General features: G+C 38.3%; 1 protein-coding gene across 1 annotated transcript in view; it reads right to left on the reverse strand.

Annotated features, from left to right (window-relative positions):
- LOC104278288 (von Willebrand factor A domain-containing protein 8-like) overlaps positions 1-25,429 on the reverse strand; it is a gene marked incomplete at both ends in the record, with an annotated part of 46,952 nt that overhangs the window by 17,717 nt on the left and 3,806 nt on the right. Inside the window, 5 exons of the mRNA XM_009875213.1 lie at positions 5,059-5,261; positions 6,524-6,662; positions 7,585-7,693; positions 16,642-16,793; positions 24,628-24,833. Coding sequence (XP_009873515.1) covers positions 5,059-5,261; positions 6,524-6,662; positions 7,585-7,693; positions 16,642-16,793; positions 24,628-24,833 — 809 coding nt within the window. The remainder of the gene's footprint in view (positions 1-5,058; positions 5,262-6,523; positions 6,663-7,584; positions 7,694-16,641; positions 16,794-24,627; positions 24,834-25,429) is intronic.

Consider the following 25,429-nt stretch of genomic DNA (forward strand, 5'->3'; position numbering starts at 1 on the left):
GTTGATTTATATGCAAATCAATTCTTCATGTGCATTTCCCTCCTATAATCCCCTATCAAATCACGCATAAAGTTACCAATTCTCTTCAGACTCTATTTGCTCTCCTTCTGAGTGGTAAAAGTGATAGGTGCAGAAAGAAAAAAAGTGAAACAGGTGGGCATGAAGCTTTATAGGAAATAGGAGTCTGCCCTGAAGTCCTCGTAAGGTACTGCTGCTCTGACAAGATGAACACAACTCCCGTCTCACGAGGAAATGACTCTTCAGATTTCTGAAGAGTCTTTTCAAAATATATCAGCTTAGTCTGAACAAACAGATAAAGTCAAAACAGGCTGTGCTCACCATGACCAATGGCCACCACGAGGAATAGAATCATCTACTCTTTCTTCCAAGAAGATGTAAAGGTGGCTTAAAAGCAGATAAATCTCTGATTTGTGCTATTAAGTTAAATCCCTGGGGAGTTTAGTTTTAGTAAAATTTTATTTAAAAGGACAGGAAGGAATGGTGATTTTTCATTTTGTTTCACTGCAGGCCTCTATTGAATCCAGATGGATGTTGTCTGGGAAACAAATCACACAAGCTTATTTGAAGAACCACAATACCATCATCTCATCTTTTCCAACAAGTTTATCATTCATTTAAAATAGTTCTATTTTATAACTTAGTCAGAAACATTCATCTCTAAAGACCTTTATTAAAATAAAAAAATGGGAAAAATCTTCAGCTTTTTGTACTAATTGATGGTTTATATTATTTATGCAGTATCATCTGTCAGTGGACTTTTTCATTCAATAAATGCAACTGCTTACTTCTACAAATATTGCTAAAATTTCTTGGTCTTTTTGCAAGTACACATAGATGGACCTCTAAGGCATCACATACATAATTTACATAACTTGTTTTTTCATGAAGATCTGTTTGATGCACTCTTTGCACAAGTAGCTAACCCTTGGAGCCTTGCCCAAAACACAGATGTGCCACTAACCCACTTGTCTTAACACACGAATGCTGCAAATTCTGAGCTTGCGGCTGCCAGTGATGTTAGTACACCTGAAGGCAGGCTCCTTGACTATATGTCAAAGCTCCTTCTGCAGCCAGTGGAAAGAGAAAGTTGGCATCTCCAGCGGGCAATTCATAGAATCATTGAATTGTCAGGGTTGGAAGGGATCTCAAAGATCACCTAGTTCCAAACACCTGCCATGGGCAAGGGCACCTCTCACTAGACGAGGTTGCTCAAAGCTCCATCCAGCCTGGCCTTAAAAACTTCAAGGGATGAAGCATCCACAACTTCTCTGGGCAACCTCTTCCAGTGTCTCACCACCCTCATGGTGAAGAAATTCTTCCTAACGCCCAATCTGACGTTATTCACCACACTCTGCCTTAGCTGGGAGGAAATGCTCTTACATATCATCTTTATCCTCCGAACAGATACAGAAGGTACTTGAACAATTAGCTCGGACTATATGCTTACCTACTAACATCAATAATCACGGATTTCATTTCATATACAGCAATATACCCCCTGTTTCACAGCTGCACAAAGAAAGCACATGAGTTTTCCATGGCTCCACTGAAGGCAGAGTTGGGAATAAATGTGGAAAAAATTAAACTACTTGGCAATCCCTCTTTTGATCCAGTGGGGACTAGAAATTAAGAGATCCAACACCTTACTTCTAATGTAAGGAAGGATAGCGGTGGTTGTGAAGACTACAGCAGGAGCATTTGTCTGACCTGTGCTCTAGTACTTCGTTTAAAAACCAATCCCAAATATATGGGGAGCATGGATATGAACATGCAATACACAAGAGAATACTGCCTCATATTTTTTTCTGTGCAACATGCTTACTTAAGAAGTCTAAAATTATTTTTGAATTGTGTCCTAAGTGCAGAACGTCTTTTTACAACAAAGTTGGTAGTTTAATGAAACATATTTTCACACTCAACGAGTAAATTCTGTCCTAACACTATATAAAAAGTCCTACGAAAATGCAAAGCATTCAGAATATTGTAATTCCATATTATTTTCCAGCAGTATAAAACAGGCTTATTTTCAGAGAGGATTTGTTCACCTGTAGCACTTCTTAAGAAAGGCAAGACTGAAACTGGCAATATTTAAGCTTTGCCAGAGAAAAACATGAAGATACAGCTCAAATGTGGTCATCTGGATAGGGGCACTGAGCTATCATAGTGTCTTCACAGAATAAACTTTATTTCAGAGTTTAATTCATCCCACAACTGAAAAATATATTCCGTGAGGACAGGCAAAACTAGTCACAGAGTTAACTACCTAAAACTTCACAGATGAATCTCTGATAAAACTTCATTGCTGACACCAAATGCTACTGTGATCTGGTTAAAAACAAAGCTAGCAGGAAAATTATTTTCACAGTAGGAATTTCAGAGACTTGGAAAGCAAAGAATATTGCTGAGCTTTATATCAAAAAACATGAGACATTCTAAACATTCTTAGACATGAGATAGACTTCTATTTGTTTTACAGTTTCCTGCTCTGACTTTGTCAAAAAAGGACAAGAATTGTTTAGAAGTAAACAGATGTGTTATGTGCATCTCAAAATAGCCCAATTGTTACTTATCTAGCTGTTAAAGACAACCACACAAGCAATCACCTCAAGTAGGTAACTTCAGAATCATATTTTTTGCATTTAGCACTGGAAAGTGTTCGAGGCAAAGCAGAAGAAGGCATGGGCATCTCTACTGAAGGCAGAATAATTGTGTTTCCAGTAAGGCATCAAGCTTAACTGTAGTGTTTGACACCAGAAAGTGGTGTCAAAATCTGACAAACATTCCTGGAATAACAGTATCGCAGAGACTCTAGTTATGAAATCACTAAAAACTACTTAATATCTCAACTCAGTGTAGGAAAGGTTCATCTAGATTGGAATCTCTCACCTACTGAAAAACAGGCAGAAGGAATTGGGAACAACAAAAGGAAAAGGAAAAACCAACCATCAATAATTACCAGATTAGATGCCCACATCAAACCACTATGACTGTTAAGTAAATTAGAAACTATTACTAATATTAGAAAATAAGCAATTATTAGCAGCATTGATTCAATGGTTTTCTCTTCCTACTTCTGGGCAAGGAAGTTTTGAACTGGAAATGTTCCAATCAGTTCACTGATAGTAATGGAAAGTATGTGGAAAGCACGCAATACTTCACTTTCAAAAGGGAATTTGAGTCAAACCAACGCTGAAGTCATCAGCACTTCTAAATTTGCACTGCTGATACACTAGATGTCAAGCTTTACATAGACTTCTTTCTAGTTTCGGTACATCAGATACTACAGAATGAGAAGTAACGATTCACAAACATCAAAAATAGTGGCATGAGGCAAATACAATCAACATTTTACTTTATGACTCAGAAAATGTCTCTTTCCTACACTATTTGAAATGTAAAATGGGGACAAGATTAGAACAGAACTTAAGTTCACAGCATAAAACAGCTTTCATTGACCTTGCAAACACATGCTGCTCGAATGAGACTCCTGAATTCAACTTACTATGTCCCTTTCTTCCACGAAGGCCAGTCTCCCTTTCTCCCCAAAAGACCTATCTCTCTCAATCAGTAAGAACAATAAGATAAGCACGTAGAACTCAGCTTCAAGAATGCAAAGGAATATTTCCCATCTAAAAAGTGCAAGAGTAAAATCTCCACATATAAACTAAAGTTGAAGGCAACTCCCAAGCTCCAAGTACAGTAAAAAAGAAACCACTGAGAAGAGAGTAGGCTTCAGAGAACCACAGAATCGCCAGAGTTGAAAGGGACCTCTACAGATCATCTAGCCCAGCCCCCCGCTAAAGCAGAATTGCCTAGAGCACATCACACAGGATTGTATCCAGGAGGGTTTTGAAAGTCTCCAAAGACAGAGACTCCACAACCTCCCTGGGCAGCTTGTCCCAGTGCTCTGTCACCCTCACAGTAAAGAAGTTCTTCCTCAAATTTAGATGAAACTTCCTGTGTTCTAGCTTGTACCCACTGCCCCTTGTCCTGTGACTGGGAACTACTGAAAAGAGTCCGCTTCATCCTCCGTGCACCCACCCTTTAGATATTTATAGACATTGATAAGGTCTCCTCTCTGCCCTCTCCAGGCTAAACAGTCCCAGCTCTCCCAACCTTTCCTCGTAAGAGGGATGTTCCAGTCCCTCAGTCATTTTTGTTGCCCTATGCAAGACTGTCTCCAGGAGTTCCCTGTCTCTCTTGACCTGGGGAGCCCAGAACTGGGCACAGTATTTCTGCCTCACCTGGGCAGATGAGAGGAGGAGGATGACTTCCCTTGATCTACATGCTGGACTCTTCTTAATGCAGCCCAGGATATCACTGGCTTTCTTGACCACAAGGACACACTGCTGCCTCTTGGTTAACTTATTGTCTACCAGGACTCCAAGATCCTTCTCCTCAGGGCTGCTTTCCAGCAGGTCTACCCCTTGGCTATTAATATGCACTAATGTGCATGAGGTGTTCATCCCCAGGTGCAGGACTCTACATTTGCCCTTGTTGAACCTCGTTAGGTTCCTCTCTGCTCAACACTCCAGCCTTTCCAGGTCATGCTGCAGGGCAACATAGACCTCTGGTGTGTCAGTCACATCTCCCAGACTTGTATTATCAGTAAACTTGCTCAAGATACAATCTATCCCCTTGTCTAGGTCATTGATGAATATGTTGAATAAGATCAAAACCAGTACTGACCCCTGGGGAACACTGCCGGTTACAGGCCGCCAACTCAACCCCACTCCATTGATCACACCTCTCTGGGCTTTCTTACTCAATCAGCTCTCACCTCACCTCTCTGTCCACTCATTTAACCCATGCTACCTGAGTTTCCTAATGAGGGTGTTATGGGAGACAGTGTCAAAAGCCTTGCTGAAGTCAAGGTAGGTGACATTCACTGCTCCTCCCTCATCCAACCAGCTAGTTACGACATCACACAAGGCTACTGTTCAGACTATTTCAAACTATAGATGCCTCTGTGATCCTAACTTTATGATTCTACTTTGATCATTACTACATATTTAGCTGTATTTTAACTTTTTTTACCTCCTCTTCATGTAGAACCACTTGACCTTTGAGTGGATGTCCCAGCGGTGCTGCAGTCACAAAAGGTTGCCAGACACTTCCAACTGTTCTTGGGAAGAGGTCATAAAGATCCACAAAGTATCCACTCTTACTAGAAACATTCATGAAGTATAAGGAAACAGGATTGCATGTAGTAACATAAAGAACATTTTCAGCTTCCTCTTCTGCAATAAGAAAATAAAATTAATGAAAGGCTAATGAGATGGTGCATTACTGTTCTGGAAATACATATGTCATAAACTTGGCAGATAATATAGCAAAATGAACAGAAAGACTACAACCATCGACACAGCGAAATAAAGAGACATGAACTGAAATAAAGAGATATGAACTGAATGTTAACAGGCAGAATCTTTCCACAACACCCATAACTCTTGAAACAAGTAGCCCAAGGCACATTTGTGTAGACAAGACTGCAGCACTAAGCAGCTGCTAGTTTATATAAAACCTGTCCAGATGTTTTTTTTGCTTATAATCTTGGTTCCCCCTCTTTCTCTATCCCTTTCAATTCACACACTTAATAATTAAACAAGGGATGAATGCAAACTTTGTATGGAACTTCTCACATACAGAACCTTCCTGACTGATTTCAGACAATTCTTGAAATTGATATAAAGCCACTAATTTCTGTTTTGCTGTCATAAAAGCCTGTTAATGTATTTGAAACTAGGGCTACAAGTGGTCTGAAACCTACCACCTCCAAGCATTCCAGTATTAATCATTAGCAATCTGCTTATAACACACAATAAAGTCAGACATGTTTAATGATGAAACCTAAAAATGTTAACTAATATTCCCAATGACACAACTCACTTGGGGATATAATTCGCATAGGTACCTAAGGCAAGGTCAATCCAGTAAAAATGAATTTTAACCAGTATAAGAGAGTATATGAGAGAGGAAAAGTCAAAGAATCTTTTTTATGAAGTAACACAATGTTGAACATACAAACTGAACAGTCTTGCAATTTTGTGGCTGTGTTCTACTTTAATTACATATCCTTCTCTTGGCTTGAGAAAGATGCATATCCTTATAAAGACCACAATGACTCAGTGAAATTACACTCCAACGTGAGTGGCTGATTACTTTTGTATTTCACCTACTGTTGAAAAAAAAAAGTGGAAAGAGATATATTACTGTTCCTATACACCATTCCTGTGCTTGATATCCTCCATTCCCATATCTCAATTCCTAGTATAACTCCTATACTCCATTGCACACACACCTAAAAACACACAGTACCGTAAATGCACTGAAGTGATGTTAGTACATTTGGAATCCCTCATACTGCCCTTTTATATTCTGCCACTGACTATCAGCAGGCACTCATGAAGTCAACAGCCCAGTCCTTCCTCATCTCCGGGACATTTCACGAATTTGTAATATTTGGGATCATTACAAAAGTTAGTTGCTTTTCTTACTGCACCTTTTGTTACTGTGACATCGCAAACAATGTTAATTTCACCCAAAGGCAGTGTCCAAAAAGCGAGTTCTTCTGTGAAACTGAGGGACCTGGCTTCATGTCGTTCCAGCGGAAATCCTTGAATATTTAAGTACACAGGGCCCTAAAACAAATTACAACAAAGAGGGCTTGCTAAAATATTCCACTCACCATTCTTTATGAAAATCTAGAAATCTTCCTCAAGACTTAATACTGTTAACAAAAGGAACAGACTAATTACTAAATAAATAAAAGGGAAAAGGAAATGCTTTTCTGCAAGCTCTCTGAAAGTCTATGCTGTTTTTTTCTATACAGTATAGAAACCCTCTTTAGTGTTTTATTGGTTAGGAATTATTATTGCTCAGTGGCATGAAGGAAGTGTCATGTACTAGTAAAACACAGTCTATACAAGGAAAAAAATGGAGTATTTTTGTTTCAAAGAAGTTCAGTGGTAATTTCTTATTATATAAATTTTAAATCTCACCCCTTTATCACATTAGCAGTTCAGGTTTCTTCTTATTGACTGGAGTGACAATTACTGAAGTTAAGCCAAGATCTCAAAAACAATTTGGAAGCTTTGGCTGCAGGTCAAATGGTACCAAAAGTTCAGATTCAAACTTGGCAGTGCCAAAGACCCATAAGAATTCAGCCGCATGCAAAATAGAAAACAGCTTTCTTTTCAGTCTTTGATCTTATCTAAAAACTGAGATCTGGGGCCTGAAACTGCCCACCTTCAAGCATCCAAAACAGCCACAACGTTCTTTCATATATGATATTTTAAATATCCTTACAAAAACCTCTTTTCAAGAGCTTCTGGACAAATGTACTGATTTTAAAGCAAATCTTACATAGTGCAGGCTGGGCGTATAAAAGCATTCAGTCTTCCAGTCAATATAAAAAACCCAAGGACAGGTAACAAGGACTACCATGCTTTGTACATACTATTTTTCCTGAAGAAATTAATCACATTTTATATTATTTGCATCCCAATACATAAAAACAGTATTACGTGAATTAAAATAATAATAATAATAATAAAGACAAACCTTTACATCTATTTTTTGAGTTTCTGTTGGACACAGCAGTTTCTCTTGTGCATTCCCTGGCTGATTGACTTTCCAGTAGCCCATAAATTTGTGATCTGGTAATGGCAGTCTGTCAAAACAATGCAGGAATAAACAAATTTTTACATTCATTAAAAGCAACTGATATGGAATAAATCTTTTGAACAACTGCATTTTTCCAATAAAACACATCTTAAGATTCTCTTGCAGAAAATGTATCCTTGATAAAATATTTAACTTCTTTTACAGTATAAATGACAAAAATTTTAGCCTTCTGGAATACTAATACAGTCACAACCTAAACAGCATTGTAAAAGTAGCAGCAATTCACATAGTATGGCCTCAAAACGGAAATTTTTCTGATCTGAACTATTTGAGATATGTAATAAAATATATCCAAACTGTCTCTTTACTTTATCCAGATCAAGCAGGATGTGACAGTACCACTTAAACACCTGTCAGTGGCACATTAATTCAGAAACCCAGCAAAATAAGCACAGCAAACAGTGTGGCAAGTTAACCATGAAACAGAAGTTCAACAAATGCTTTTCCATATATTTTGCCACTGCTTACATGAAAAAAGGCAAAGGAAATACAGACATGAGAGTATCTCATTGCCTTCTGGCCAGTACTGCTTACAGAAAGGACAGGGACTTCTTCAAAAGCCTCACTTGCTTGCCTTGGTCTAATTTCTTTATTTCCATACCTTTTATTTAGGGAAGAAATATATGGGCCGCAGCAAAGCTCATTTATGTAGGAAAAGAAAATGTTGGCGTATGGCAAAGTAGCTTGACAGCAAAATAAGGACAAGACAATTTTTATTTCTTTCCTCTGAAGTGATTTGCAACCACTGAAAGTAGTCCGACTTTGCGGCGGGCTGAAAGGCACGGACTCAGCTCTTGAGAGAAGCTAAGACAAAGTTTATTAGCAAGAAGCAGTATTTATGGGTTACAAACAGGAGACTAGACTATACAGCCAGGATTGTTATTCGCTCATGTGCTCCTTCAATCACTCTCTTATCACACAGGGAGAACAGACTTTCCCAGGTCTGTTTTGATCATACTCTCCCATTCACTCCCATGCACATCTTGTGTACGAGAAACCTCTTATCTGTCCATTCTCACGAGCAAACTCTCAACATGAGCTATACTTGGCTGATCAGGGTCTCTTTTCATAATTAGCAAGCAAGAGTTCTGTACTTGTTTAGAAAAGAGCTCAAGGACGAAAGTCTTAATTCTGCAACGGAGTGCTGCCGGCACTGCTAGCTGTAAAATGCAGGGTATCCACACGACTTCATTAATTGGCATAGATACTTTCAAGCTAAGGAACTCACCGCTTTCGGTTCCTTTTATTTGGGATCAGTTGCTCCTGAAGAGACCTCCTATCAAAACTACATTCTGTTTTACACGCTGCTGCACTTTATTGTACAAGTTACAGGACTTGGCAAGAGAACAGACGACATTCCTCCTCCCAATTTTTATAAATAACTCCGAAGTCTATTTTAAGGAAGTTCTCTTAGACTGTTAAAAGTCCGTACATGATCTCTTCTGTCCTGTCTGGTGATGCTCGTTCCTACTGTTACCATTATTTCCCCTCTCTCTACCAACCAACCTGGCCCCTCTAGGTATTAGAGGTTTGTTTCCTTTCTTCTTGATACTCTTTTTCAGAATAAGAAGGATTCTCAAATCGAAAAACCTCAGTTGGACTGTAGATGACTCTTGGGTATTTTTACTTTTTTTCCCACTGAAAACCTCAAGCAAAACTCAGGGAGTGAATACTAATATCCTCTAATCTTTGCAATTTAGGCAGGAAAACATTTTTTACTGGTATACTGACACCAAACCTAAAGCAACCTGGAGAATCCAGTACTTGCAGGTGGAGAGTCACTTGGCCTCCATCCCCGTTCTGCATTTGGACCATATGCCGAGGCAGTCAGATAGCCAAAGACACTTTTTGTGAACAACAAATGGTTTGGGTGCTACAGATTGTTGGTGCTCACAGACAAATAACCAGTTGCCAGCAATATGCCACTGGCACATGTAATGAGGAAAGTGCATCTTGTTAACTCCCCCTCTTAGTCAAAGAACCAGTAGAGTCTTCATTGCCTGTTTGTCACTCCATTAAGAATATCAATATTTTTCCTCACTTCAGCTTGCATTTTTCCATTGTTGACATCTAGCTAGTCTAGCCAGCTCCTTCCCAAATCAAGATGAGAAATTAGGCCAGACTAAAAAAAATCCAAGTACAATATATTGTAGATAACAATATTCAACACTATCAGGGGAAAAAAAAACAAAACAAAACATTCAGGAAGCACTATTTCAACACACACACAATTCCTAGATAAATTTATTCATGCAGTCAGAAAATGGGTAAACAGTCAAGTCACTAAACTATTTGTGTCAATTTATACATGAACTGAAATTTTACTTCAGGCTTCCATTTGCGTTTCAAAACGTTTTGCTGGCAAAATGTTGGTTTTGTCTTCAGCCAGAAGAAACTGGAGAATTTTTTGCAATGGTGACTCTGAGTAGTCTAATCTCCAATATGCTTATAATCAGTGATAATTATTTCCCACTAGCTCAATGGAACAACAACTTCCACAACGATTTGGACTTCAGTTTTAATTCCTTACACATTACTCTCATGGATAACATCCTAGAAATCAATGGGTTCACTAATAGTAACAAATACTTATTAAATTTTAAAACAAAACATATGTTAATAACCAGTTCTAACCAAATACCCTGCTTTATATAGCAACAGAATTACAGATTGCATTCCCAAAGAAACGAAACATTTCCACTCTTGTTCAGCTTTCCAGAGATTTGCTTTGCTAATAGTTCCTCTCTTCCCTCAGGAAAACTGATTTCTCCTTTTTCCTAGATTCTTGAGGTTTTGTTCTCTTCCCTGTTTCTGAATGGTTTTGTTTCTCTGAGGCAGCAGACCAAGTCATCATGACCAGCAAAGAGAAGGAAAAGGTAGATCAGAATTTAAAAATAAAACACAAAGCGGAATTCATAACAGAGAATTTTTTGCCAAGATTAGTAAGGATCTTATTCTTCCAGGGCCTGACAATTCTTTTTTACTCCATCTCACTGCTCTCTCATATATATCTGGTGCAAGAAAGCCTAAGAGTATTGAAGAAGCTGGTGGCATGACACTGTCTTATAACCAGCGTACCTCCTGAATGATTTTCAGGGTGCAGAAGGACTGGAAAAACATGCCCATGCTGAAAACATGTATTCATCTTAACAGTCTTCCTCTAGTGAGTATATATAATACACAGTAAAGGGAGAAATTATCTGCTCTCCTCAGGACTTATAAGTAACAACTCAGTTTTGAAAATAAGAGACAGTACTAGTAAAAACTTTCACAAGGGGCTCCTGCTGCAAATTAATTAACCGAATGCCATTTACATAAATGGCAGACAGAGTACTATGGAAATGCCACCACCTGCAAAGATCTGCGAAGTAAAGAGATCTGATGGGTGTAAAAAGTGCAGCAGCCGGGTAAAAACGGTACTGAAACTCCACGGCTCTCTCCACCTGGTGTGTCCAGAGTGCAGTGACAGACCACAGTAATCTCGTAAGAAAGGTAAGTCTTAAAACTGAGTTCTAAGGAATTATTCCAGATCAGTTCGTGATTATGGATCTGTCAAAGCCTGTTGTTTAAGGAAAATTGAGAAATATTTTTTCATGTTTATTTGCTCTTTATTTTACATCCTGGTTTTCTACAAGATCACTGCTGTCCATAAAATGGTTATACAAGCAGGTATTCTGCTTAGAAAAGGTAATTGCACAAGCCCTACAGTTGATGGGGCAATTCTGTAAAAAATTACTATTTAGCCTGATTTTCTTCATGCACAGAGGTCTAAGGGGAAACAATCTGTCAAAAGATAATCCTCTAGTGGCTTCTGCTGCTTGAAAACATTCCAAAGTGACACCTAAACAACACAATTTCTTTTCATTTGTACTTTTTTATTTTAGAAAATAAATTACTCTAGGCTAATTAAAAACATCACAGTGAAACAAACAAAACACCAAGCAACCGTCTTCAAAATGCCAATGGAACCTGCTGTATGAAGTTCTTTATTTAACTTTCTAAGGATGTACTGGAAAATGGCTATAAGTCTCTTAAGACTGAAGTTCTACTTAATGTAAATTCTCTAGAGCGAGCTATCATACTAGTACAGCCGTGGACATGAACTACGACAGGAAACAAAGCTGCTTAATACATGACCTCGTAAACCAGCTCAGTACTGGCAGAGAAAGTATTATTCAAGGACTTCAGGATCAGCCTGTGCCCTATTCCACTTCACTTCTTCAGACTTACGTAAGATGCAGCTTAAAACCAGGAGAATTCCTTACTAACGAGATCTCTATAATTTATTTAAACACTTTTCCATCAAAAAATATAAGCAATAGATATACAGAAGTCTTATGTTAGACAGTCAAGTGCAGGACCCCACCCCCCCCTTCTTTGCCTGCAATGCACAGGAGGGATGAGAGACACGTACACTATGAGACAAGTCCAACAATTAACTACAGATTACCTGAGGGGGAAAAAAAGAAAGAAAAACAGTCTGGGAAACTAAAGCTGTTAAAATTTACACTACATACAAAAAATTCAGTTTATATAAAATGAAAGTTCCAGCTAAAGCAAGGACCTGGAGGTTGATAGTGACAGAATTAAAAAATATGGAATGGCAATTTCATCAAGGATAAATGCCAGAATTGGAGCTTAATGCTGTTTTACCTAGGAATTGCAAGCGGTCTGAAGTGTGCACCAGAACGGCACATTAACATGAGTTCAGACAAATGTGACATAACAGATGTCAATGGGAAAACCAAAGTGTAATTGTACATAAAGAAAGATAATGAGGTAGCACAGGTAATCAATTTTACCCCCTATGCCTTAGCAAAGCATCATAGACAAGCCATCTCCTTTACACAAAATCCTGATAAAAATTATAAACTACCAAACACGTGATATCAGGAGATACAGACAACATCGTGATTTTACAACCTGACAATACCGAACACGTCAGTGCCTTGAAGAATGGTCATCCTATTTGGGAAAAAAAGAAATAAAATCTGAAGGAAACAAAAAGCCCAAGTAAAGCATTACTTTACAGGTCTACTATATGATACTAACTGTAGAAATAAATGACTAAGCATATACAAATTAATTTCTCTTTTGAAGAACTAACAACTGCAAGAATTCTTTTCTAAATGGTCATTAGATACTACCTCATCGTTCCTTCCAAGACTAGGTATATGAATTCCATACCCCCAGCTAAAATTCCCATATGGATCACTGGTACTGTCTGTTAAATTTCCCCTGTAACTTCTGCTGGATACAACCCTCAAAGTTCCTTTTAATGAGACTCTGTGTTGTAGTGTGTTGTTTGTGTGTCTCATGGTTTTGTTCCTCTATTTGCAGCAGTTATGTTTCCGCAGCAATTTAAATAATTCTGATTTATTCAAGTTTTCTTTTAGAGTAAGTAATAGGTGACTGACAGTCTTCTCCAAAACTTATTAAAATAAAATAAAAATTCACAAATTGTTTGATTCAAGACATGCCAGGGGCTATCTGTAAAATCAATTCAGCATTTCAGTGCGATTCTTTTGTCCTAGAATCTCCCGGAAATGCTTCTCTATCTCAAAACTTCTTCATTGTGCAGGATTTGTATTTTTATCATAATAAATGGCATTTATTTTGGTGCAGGTATGACTAATCCTCAGGCAGAACCGGTTTGGACTATTACCTTAGTTTTCACATTATTTAATAGAACCACTGATCAACTTATTATGCTAGCTAGTAAGTCTTAAAAATCTTGCAAATTAAGATGGACACAGAGAAATGAACCTCTGTGGGGTTACGCTGTTTTCACTAGGACACTGTAGAAATCACAGCCAGCAAACCTTCAGATTGCCAACTTGTGAGAGACTACAAGCAGGGAGGGAAACAAGCTTGAAACTGAAAGTGACCTTGGTAAGTCAGAGAACTAACCTGAAAAAAAATACAGTAAGTGTAAGCATGAAGAAAGTTGATTACATATAATGAAGATGGGGTAAGTGCTATGCAGGATCTGCAGGTTCATGTTTAGAAAACTGGACATGGATTGACCGTTGCAACAAATGCAGACATGCTGGGGTTTTTAAAAGGGACTGCTGCGTGAAACGCATCTGTTCTATAATTTCATACTACTCTACTCAGCCCCAGCCCAGTTTCACACACAACTCAAAGATGGATGGGATTCAAGTGGAAAGGGGGAGCACAAAAGAAAAATAAAAACAACTGGAGGCCTTAAAAAAAGGAGGAATATTGAGAGAACTAGATGTGTTTATAGTCTAGAGATGACTTTCTAATGACAAGGACATTTAGAAACGAGACTGACTTGCTTTGGGAGGTCACAGAACTCCATCTCTGAAAGTTTTCAGGCATGAATCATGACAAAAATCACTTATGAATGTTTTAGATTAACTTGCTTCTTTTCTGAAGCAAGTGAGATGGACTAGATGAACATCATTTGCCTACTCTCAGATTCCTGGAAAATCATACAGAGGAGGTTGGTACTCTAGTTCTAAATAGGTAGCAGTTTTGGGAAGTACGTTTTCTGCCATGGCCCAAACACCATACCCAGTTACCTCAATGTGTCCATTGTGGGAGCTTGCAATATGGGCTGGAACAGGCTTGGAGAAACTATCTAGATGGTTTTTTACCCCAAGACAGAATTGACTGTGTCTAAAAGACTCCTGAAAGAATCATAGAATTATAAAATCATAGAATAATTCAGGTTGGAAAAGACCCTTGGGATCATCAAGTCCAACCATTAACCCTACACTACAATTTCACCCCTAAACCATATCACCCAACACCCCATCTAAATGACACTTGAACACATCCAGGGATGGTGACTCAACCACCTCCCTAGGCAGTCTATTCCAGTGTCTGACCACTCTTTCTGTGAAGAATTTCTTCCTAATGTCCAGCCTAAACTTGCCTTGTTGCAACTTGAAACCATTCCCCCTAGTTCTGTCCCTAATTACCTGTGAGAAGAGACCAGCACCAACCTCTCCACAATGTCCTTTCAAGTAATTGTAGAGCATGAGATCCCCCCTCAGCCTCCTCTTCATCAAACTGAACAGACCCAGCTCCCTCAATCTCCTCATAAGGTCTGTTCTCCAGGCCCTTCACCAGCTTTGTTGCCCTCCTCTGCACTCGCTCCAACACCTCGATATCTCTCCTATACTGAGGTGACCAAAACTGAACACAATACTCAAGGTGCGGCCTCACCAATGCTGAATACAGAGGGACAATCACCTCCCTTCTTCTGCTGGTCACAAAATTTCTAATACAAGCCAGGATGCCGTTGTCTGTAAACCACAGCGAGCCACCTGTGGCTTACAAGCTCCCTAGGGCTAAATCTCATGACTGACAGCAAGGCTCTCTTGGATAACCTGAAACGTCAGCTGTGGTGCATGCAAGTGAGATACTGAGATCAAAATTGCTGGATCATCAGCACCAGGAGGTCAGTCTAGTCCCAGTCTTGTAGAGTGGGATCTAAGACAAAGTTGCTTTTATCAACTGTGTGTGAACTGCTCCTGTAGTTTCAACTCCTCTTGGCCTTCAGTGTACAGCATATGTGCTCCTAGCTGCCAGTCATGTGAAGTTTTTGATGAGCATCTTGTGGGGGTCTTGTAAGTCTGCCATCTTTGGTGTAACCTGTCCTATAAATGCTCAGTGATGGATTCAAAATGATCAGGTGACTATCCCTAAGTTAGCATGAACAGAGCTTTCTTCTGTCTTCTCCCTTTCATGCTGAACAGTCTTTCTCTTGCATTTCCTAACTTCTGATCTTCTCATTACTGAGTCCTCTCCAATCCATCCATGTAAATCCACATCTAATAGTTCTAAAAAAATACATAAAATGCAAATTTTTCAAGAACTTTGGCAAGCATTCTAATTCTTTAAAAAGAGAAATTGCCAGGTGACTTTCGGCAAAGAAACTATGGCACGAGTTTCAAGTGTGTACTGTCAATTTGACAGACACTGTAGTTGCTCAAGTACTGGTTCTCCAGGCATGTAATTCTTCTGTCATCAAAAGTAAAAGGTACACCGCAGTCATTATACTACCAATCTTCTTTGAATAGTTTACATAGGATGTCAGATAACAGTGGTGCTCCAGCAGGAGAAGCCTACACATGGACAGCTAATATCAAGACATTATGTCATAAGAATCAGTTCCTCCTTTAGCAAATAGAAAATACATGTATCTCATGGAAAACTTTGTCTTCCATTTATTCAGAGAGTTTTCTTCATGAAAGGGAAATAATTGTTTCTCCATAAATTAATTATGCATTAGAGTTCAAGCTAGAGCAAATTTTCTAATGGTTTTTGAACATGATCTACTTAAGTCTCTTCTCTGTGAATTGTAGAAGAATGTGTTAAATGTGTTTCACAATTCAGTTTAGTCTTTTCAAAAAAACCCTATTTTAATTCTAACTTCTGAAATAGTATATGGTGTAGTATGTCAACCGCCGACATAATTAAAGAATAACAGTGATATACAGAAACACACAAAAGTAAATCTTAGAACTTACATGCACCGTCTTATTCTGCAGAGGTATTTATATAGAGCCTTTTGTATCAAAGACAAAATCCCACTACAACTGAAGACAATTTATTTTTTTGCTATTGATTTAGGTGAGAAGTAACAGGACAGAAATGTGTTGCAATTGAATTAAAAACACAGGAGAAGAAACAAGTATTTCCCTTTATTAATATAGATGTTTATCATACAAGCTATCAATATGTACATGAACATGAGAGATTAGTTATTAGTAGTAAGCAAATACTCTATCATAAAGTAATTTATATAGCTTAATTGGAGGAATATAAATTTGAACCAGAGGAGGTTTGACTTCAAACATTTCATGTTGCTTTAAAATCAGTTAGCAGCAAGACAACACACTATAAAAAACTCATCATGAGAGACCTGTCTTCTTAATATATATCTTATGTTATTCTTACTCCTTGGCCAGCTGTACATTGGTCGGCTTTGCTCCAATAGGTATCCCATGTTTGTGCAAAACGTTGATTAAAATTTCACGCATTTCGTTGTTGTAGGAATCAAAGTCAAACACATTTCGAACAACATTTGCCAGTCCTTCAGTTGGAAATTTCTGTGAAGAAACAAAAGACCCCCAAATTTCTTTTAAAAAATATCTGTTAAGTTACAGTAGTAATACTTTACAGTACTAATACTTCTAAATGAACAGCTCTAAAATACTTCGAAAATGAAGTTATAACACTAGCTTTGCTCAACTTAGACAAGTGCTCAAATAATCTTTTTTTAGTTTTCAGAATAAAGAAGGTACATTGTTTCAAGTCAGAATGAAGTTATTGACACTAAAGCTGAATTAAACAAACAAGCAGAAGACACTTAATTAAATACTCAACTTCATTCATCTTTTAAAGAATTGATTACTCATATAACAAGATGGTGTAATCATGGGCGCATATAATTAATTATAGCCTATATTTTTCAAATTCGGAACAGCTTTCTGCCAACTGTGAGGATCTGACACAAATACATATATCCATATAAATCACCTATACAGTTCATTTAAGAATTCTGATTCTTAACACTGAAGATAGAAAAGCAGAAGATACATTGCTTACTGAAAATTACTTTAGGTCATGGTGATTTTAGTAGAAACAAAAAATGCACTTAAGATTCATAAACATTTCTTTTCTTAGCAAAGAATACTACTTGAAACGCGTTGTGTACATAAAGAAACTCCACAACAAACTCTCATTATTATTTCTAGCAAAGGATGTTTTGCTACTGAACTGGACTGGTAAGTTCAGGCTAGTGTGCTCTCCCAGATTTCAGAACTGCCATTCACATATTCTCACACCTTTTAACCAGTGTGGCCCTGCAAGAAGAAAACACATTTTCCTGTCTCTCATTTCCCATTAAAACCTCAAAGCCATTAAGACTTAAAAGCCTTGACTGAGTAGCCAGCTGAACTCATGGAACAGGAACAAACTGCAAGGCAGGAGGTTTTGTTGTGGTACCTGCAGAAGACACTACAGGCGTGAAAAGCTGGCTCAGTCTTTCTGCAAACTGGTTCCAAAGCGGTCGGCCAGTAACTTTCACTGTCTTTTGATTTACCCTGAAACTCCAGTCGCAAACATGCACCTGTCCTCATTTAAATTAAGGTAGATCCCAATAAACATGGACCTCAATGTATGCAACCATAACTTCAGGCTTAAATGAGCTTATTTTTTAGAGGAACATTTAGGTAATTTAAACAGCATATGTATTGAGCGAAATTTAGCTTTCACTTGCCACTGATAAGAACAGCTGTTTAAGCCAAACATTTGATACAGCTAAATCACACTGACTTTTCACAGAAATATCTGAAAAAATCATCTTACTCTTGTAAAATGGACACGGAGTATCTCAAAGGGAAAGACTTTTAAAATAATATTCATCAAATTACTATATATCCTAGAACTTTACATCTAACTACTTTATTTTACCTTTGTTTGGGCAGAAGATGGAAGTAAGGATCTTTTTATTTTAAACTTCTCACTTTTTTCTGCATATGCCATTCATTTAAATATTAGAGACAAGGACTTGGATGCCCCCAGCTTAGAGTAACACATTTATAGTAATGAAGACACTCCTGTGAAGAAGTATTTTAGGGAGCTGAAGTCGTATTTTTTCCCCATTAGTGAGCAAGGCTAGTCCAAAAAACTTGAAAAACAGACAACACAAGTGTCAGAGAAATTTATCAATTTATTAAAAGTAAAGACATTTCAGTCTTGAAGAAAAACTAAAATAATAGAAACCAGAAAATCTTCATAAATGTTTTGACCTATACCCTTAATCAAGCCTCAGTCTTAGTCAGGAGTTTAGTATTTTCTCAATTTAATAGATATCTAATCTCTGTACTAAAATATCCATGACATACGCAATACTAAAATTAGCTAGCTAATGTGGTAGAATGGAATACCACTGCTAGAAATAGGCTTGTACAAACCTTTTTTTAATGTGTGGAGTACATACCATAGAATGTTTCAGTACTAGTGCTGGTATAAAATCATGTTAAACTATGTCCTGCTTTTGAAATCTGTCCATGAGGAACCTATTAGAAGTTCTGCATTATTACAGCTTAACAAAATACAAGTTATTGTGAGATGACAACATTAGGTTGTCCTCTAGCCTGTGTCATCTTGGTTACAAGGTCCACTCCTTACTGAATGAAACAGGTACTAAAAATAAAATTTCTCCCAACAGCTACTTTACCTAAAGAGTGTATAAACATTTCACTTGTAACATAAATGTAGAAAGTTTGTGACAATGTTTAGGAGTGAAAGTACTAAATTCTATAATGTAAATTGCACCCTTAAGTTATTATTTTAGAAGATTTATCATTATGAATCCTGAATTTTCTGTGTTCTTCCCTTCTCACTGCAAAGCACAACCAACAAACCAGCACCAAGATTTCTTGTTCATTCACAGTCTACTCTTTTACCTGCCCCACAGAAGATACTGCTGAAACCCTGGTCCCCTAAAATGTATACTATTTGTTTTTCACAGGTAGATTCCAAGTATGTCCATGGTTTTCTGAATCATTGCATAACTTCTGACATTGGCACCCTTCTTCTCAATGAATTACTTCAATAGTTCCATGTCTCCTCTACCAGTCAGACATCATACAAAAATTTATTTCCTCAGCTACAACTGATTGCTGCCATCAGTAAAATCTGTCCAGAACAAAAGCCACTTGTCAAAAGGCCCTCTACTTCAGTTATTAAAAAAATAAATGAATCACAACTCTTGTTTCAATCAGAACAAATCCAACCACTTTTTAATAACTGCCGGGACAACTGCTTACTGAAGAAAGGCAGTAACAGTTCACTTGAAGAAAGAAAAAAAAAAGAAAAAAAGAAAAAAGGTTGTTTGTTTGAGTTGAAAATTTAAAACCCCACAATTTGATTTCGATTGATTTTCAAAACCAGGTTACTGGAGAAAATATTGATCTCTCATCCACCTGCCTGGGTCTCATTCATTGATTCTTCCCTCTTACACACCTCTCTGTGTACCATAAGAGTATTTTCACAGCTTAGATTCTTGCCTATTCCTTAAAATAGTGAGCAACATAAGTTTTGCTATTACCAATTTTATACTACATATATATATTTTTTTATTTGATACAGAGTTGTGACAGAATTCAGCTTGGTAAAAAATTCATATTTTTATGGATCTAACTTTCCATGACTACATGTATTGCTGTAGTCTGCTTGCAAACTATCAACAAAATAGTAATTTTCTAGTACAAATACAGAATCAATTAAAATATGCTATACATATTGATGTCTCCTGTACTTCTACTGCTACCATAAAGAAAAAGTGATCAATTATCTGCTATTCTTTCTGTAATGAGTCCAGTTTGTTCATAGCATCATATCATAGAATGGTTTGAGTTGGAAGAGAACTTGAGGATCATCTAGTTCTAAACCACTGCCATGGGCAGCAACACCTCCTACTAGATCAGGTTTCTCAAAGCCCCATCCAGCCTGGCCTTCAACACTTCCAGGGATGAGGCACCCATAGCTTCCCTCGGCAACCTGTTCCAAGGTTTCACCACGCTTCTTTGTAAAAAATTACTTCTTCCTAATGTCTTATCTAAATCTACCCTGCTCTAGTTTAAAACCACTGCCTCTAGTCCTATCATTACACACCCTTATAAACAGTCCCTCCCCAGCCTTCCTGCACACCTCCTTCAGCTACTGATGGCCTCTGTAAGGTCTCCCCAGAGCCTTCTCTTCTCCCGGCTGAACAACCCCAACTCCCTCAGCCTGTCCTCGTAGGAGAGGTGCTCCAGCCCTCTGATCATCTTTGTGGCCTCCTCTGGACTCACTCCAATAGGTCCATTTTGGTTTAGACTTCGACCTTGTGTTCTCACTACCACTCACTTCCCTACATATTACAGCACCACCAGATGCCTGCACATTCCCCATCATAGAATCACGGAATCATAGAATGATTTGGGATGGAAGTGACCTCAAAGATCATCTAGTTCCAACGCCACTGCCATGGCAGAGACATCTCCCACTAGATCAGGTTGCTCAAGGCTCCATCCATCCTGGCCTTGAACACTTCCAGGGATGGAGCATCCACAATTTCCCTGCCATCACCGTCCCCCACGGCTCACCCTGCCTCTACAACATGAACGGATCTCTCCCTGTCTGTTCACCCTGGGCTTCCCTCTCCATCCCCGCTGTCTTTTCACTGGACCCTGCCAGCTCTCCCTGAGCCTCCTCCCTTGTCCTGTCAGCAGAGTGGGAAGCATCATGTCCATGGCTCATCCTGAGTGACAGGCATACTAACTGCTTCCCCAGCACTCGCATCTTTAGTGGACAATTGTCTACCGCCAAGCACAACAGCGGAAGTCTCTCCCTGCCTTTTCATTCCCAGGAACACCAATTTCAATCTGCCCCTCTGTCATATAGCCATCTGGTTTTGATTAAACCAGCAGAAACCTAATTATCTCTGAAAACTGGTAACTGGGATTCACCGCAGTGGGCCGAAAAGGGTAAAAGTTTATTACTGATGTGCGTTTGGCAGCAAGGAGGGAAAGGGATACAAACTGTGATTTGATAAGCCTAGTTTCTTTTTGAGGTTAGGCTGAACAGAAAAAAAAGTACTGTCTTAGCACAAAAGCTTACTGCACAGGCCTAAAAGCCTGATGATTAGTAGACTTCGGGGCCAGAAAGTGCCTTAGACATTTACTGCTTGAAAACTGTTAAACTAGTGCCTACCGTTAGAAAGCAATCTTGGACACATACAAGAAAGAAGGCCCATCAGGAAAATCTCAGCTTTCCCGAACTCGAGTTAGTAAAAAAGTGATTTCCATTTTATCTGAACTAAATGGCTTGCCTGATTAACACCTACCAGGGACATAAGGTGTCACAGCATACACCAGTAGTAACGGGCAGCAAATGGTAACCCAACAGAGCTAGAGCACAGCTTCACTAGAGGGAATGGATTGAAGCTAGAGATGGATCGGTTCAGATTGGACGTTAGGAAGAAGTTCTTCCCCATGAGGATGGTGAGACACTGGCACAGGTTGCCCAGAGAGGTGGTGGAAGCCCCATCCCTGGAAGTTTTTAAGGTCAGGCTGGATGGGGCTCTGAACAGCCTGATCTAGTGGGGGATGTCCCTGCTCATGGCAGGGGGGTTGGAACTAGAGGATCTTTAAGGTCCCTTCCGACCATGACGATTCGATAATTCTATGATTCTCAGCTTGCCTGTAAGCCACTGTTAGCATAAACATTTTTGACATTTGACACAGTCTGGAAATGGCAGGTGAGTGAAAAAAGAAGGCTGTATTCAGGTTACCTGCAATCTAGAACGGCAAGACCCAAATTCCCTGTACAATCTGTGGGGAGGAACAGTTGCAATGATCAAGTTAGGCACCTGTCTATGTTAGGCACCATGTTAGGCACCTTTTCCTATGGCTACAGTTACAGGTCTTCCAACTAGCTTGAAGACAAAGTTAGTATAGAGGTAACTTAGCTGTGAATGTAGTGTCTAAGCTACAATTAAATTGCCACAAATTCCCTACTTGCATAATTTTTATGGGAAGATGCCCTTGTAACTACACTGTAGACACAATCCTATGCGTTGAAGACCACAACTAACCAGAGTGCAGACATTAGCCTAGTATTATTGGGGCTGGACTAGATGATCTTTTGAGGTCCCTTCCAAGCCCAAACATTCTGTGATTCTGTGTGATTATGTTGATGCCATAGTAATCAGAATATTTTTAACTGACTAGCCCTGATGCTCTGATGCACTCTGAGGTAAGAGTAATCAACAGCAATTTTTTCTCCAAAATAGCCAATCCTTTTAAAGAGAAGCAAAAAATTCCAAAATTATGTGAAAGAAATCAACACAATAGTACAAAGAGAGTGAGGCTGTGAAACTGCTGTAAGTGAAATTGTTTAACAACATGACTAACTTCCCTCCTTCCTTCCTAAGGACCAGCAATTTTTATTGACTCATTTCCCTCCTTCCTCTTTTCTTCTCTACCTGAAGACCTAAAAAGCTCCTTACTTTGGAATAACCATTATGTTTATATCCATTGTTTACATTTGGCTGCTCTCAGCCTTTTTATTATTTAAATTGAAAAACAAGCTACAGTAAACAAAATCCTGCATCCTTTCAAACAGACTGGGATCTTGAAAACAAATGTTACTGAAGAAATCAAAGCTCCATGCTGGAGATTTATTTGGATATTTGCCCTTGACTTTGAAAGGGGTGAAAACGTAGCAGATGGGAAACTTCCCCGCTGATCTGTGCCCAATGCCCAGCTTGACTAATCTGGTTAAGTGAAGGAGACAGAAGCAGAGAGTAAGTGGTATTAAGACAATTAGCAACATGGCTCTTCCAATCTTCATTTAGATGCTGTTCACACTCAAATTAAAAACAGAATCGGGTCCTATGTTTCTGCACCAGTTAGTGACTGAATACAGTGGAAATTCAGATTACTTGGAGATAGATGATGAAGGAAAGAAGCTACGAAGGAAGGCAGGAACAGCCATGGAGTATGAAGACACAGATGAGGTCATTTAACAAAACTCCTAAACCACCAACCTTCCAGCAGGACAGCAACTGTTCCTCAAGTCTGTAATTTTTCCCCTTTCATTTCCAACCTAACTCTGTGTTTAGAGATCAGCATGTACATGTTCTATGAGCTTGGAAAACAAACAGCTATCAGCTTGTCATGGATCCTAATACACTACTTTGGTTATATGTTTATTTGGATTAATTTCTCAACTTTTAGGTCTGAATTTTGTTAACCTTTAGTACAAAGTTATAAAGATAGCATTGTTTTTCCTTTGTATTACTGATACCCTATTAACACTAATTTACTTTGTCTCAAGACCTTGTTGCACCTTAGAGACCACAGAGATTTTATTCTGTTTATTGTTTGTTTTCCTCAGGAATCAGGATGACTTGAAGAATCTTAAAAGTAGTCATTTTAAGCTGCAGGATCTAAATGTCTGTGTATGCAGTTGAATGTATGTGAATATGTTCATGAGCACAAAAGCAAAACCATCATGCAACCCTCTTACACTATGCAGTTTTTAAAGACAGGAACAGTAGTTCAAATATTTTGTAAGAAATAATATTCCAATTGTAGCTACATTTATATTTCCACTAATCTTTTTCTAATCTATGAAGAGCTAGTCTATAAATGAGCAAATTACCAACTCTATTATAAACAGAAAAAAATAAAAGCACTGCTATTTCAAAGAGCATTAAGATACTTCATATTTCAAATCCTTCAGACAAAAATTATCCTTCAATTTATAAAGACAGAGGTCAGGCTCTAACGCAATCTCTAAAAAAAACCCCCACATTAAATCAGAATTCACGATTTTACAGTTAAAATGTGTGTAGGAAGCAATCATGGATCCTAAGTACCTGTCTGCTAAGTTGTTATCCATCTAACATTTTCCTTAGAAAAATTCCACCAGTGATTTATTACTATTATGCAGCAGAAACTTGTTTTGCCCCAGGAAATTATTGAAATAAAAGATTTTATTGCAGGATAAAGTGGAGTTGCACTGTCCTGGAAGTATTGTATGCCAAGTATAGAACTTCATAATGAAGAGTTACGAACATTGGATACTGTGTTCACAGGATGAATGTGTTATTTTTCTCACATAGTAGAAAAACAGACCCTCAAGGGTTGTTTTTATATCTATAGATATATATACAGAAAAAAAAAAACTGCTTGTGTGTATCTGCGATCCTTACCCTTGGACTATCTGAATAACTCCGTGTGATGATTCCTTCAAAATACAAAACTCTTCATAAGAATGAAATAAAACTGCATGAACAATAATGTCATATTTTTTCTAAAGCCTTCAAGTATGAGAAAAATTAGTAGTGATAAACTCAAGTTTTCAATGAAATCTTAAGTCCCATACCTGTAAATGTTTTACAATATTCACAACTTCTCTAGTTGAATAGGGATAGTTAATAGTTCCTTGGTCAGCTAAGCTCCTGAGCTCTCCAAAAGCAGCCACCAGTTTCTGAAGAATCGCCTCTGGAACATCAGGACCATATTGCCTAAGCATAGCCAGTTCAGACTCTGGTTTGGGATTATCAACAGCATGGCAACTAAAAATGTCCCCTAAAAAGAAAAAAAGCATCCAGCTTAGTAATTTACACAGAGATAGCATCACAACAGCCCCTCTAAGTTTCATACAGCACCTTAAATGAAAAAGCAATGGCTCAAGAGGATGCGGATTATCTGCTTGCTAAAATAAAGCAAGACAAAAACTGCTCTGAAAAATGTGAAGGACAAACTTGCTATGGAGAACACCAAGGCTCCAGAGACATGAAGGTGTCTCCTGCCGCCTTAATGAAGATGATCACAAGGGAGAAATTAACTTCAGGAAGACACACAAGTCAAATGCAGAAAAAAAGAAAAGAAAGTTTTAGATGAAGAATGGGACCAATTTGCAAACACCTTCAAAACACCACTGGATGTAGGAAAATCTTAACATGCAGGAATAAAATAATGCAAACCCAACTGAGAGGTCTAGAGGAAATACTGGATTTATCTTCTCTCTGCTTGTCTTGAAGTACGGTAAGAATTCTGCCATGGTATTCTTCCGATATATTGACATTATATTGGTCCCAATCGTATACTCTGTAAAACTGAGTTTATTCATAAAGAGACCTTTGACAGTCACACAAAACTTTAAAGAAGCACAACCAGATCCT

Source organism: Apaloderma vittatum, unplaced genomic scaffold (genome assembly GCF_000703405.1).
Source record: "Apaloderma vittatum isolate BGI_N311 unplaced genomic scaffold, ASM70340v1 scaffold21008, whole genome shotgun sequence".
In the NCBI taxonomy this organism is placed as follows: Eukaryota; Metazoa; Chordata; class Aves; order Trogoniformes; family Trogonidae; genus Apaloderma; species Apaloderma vittatum.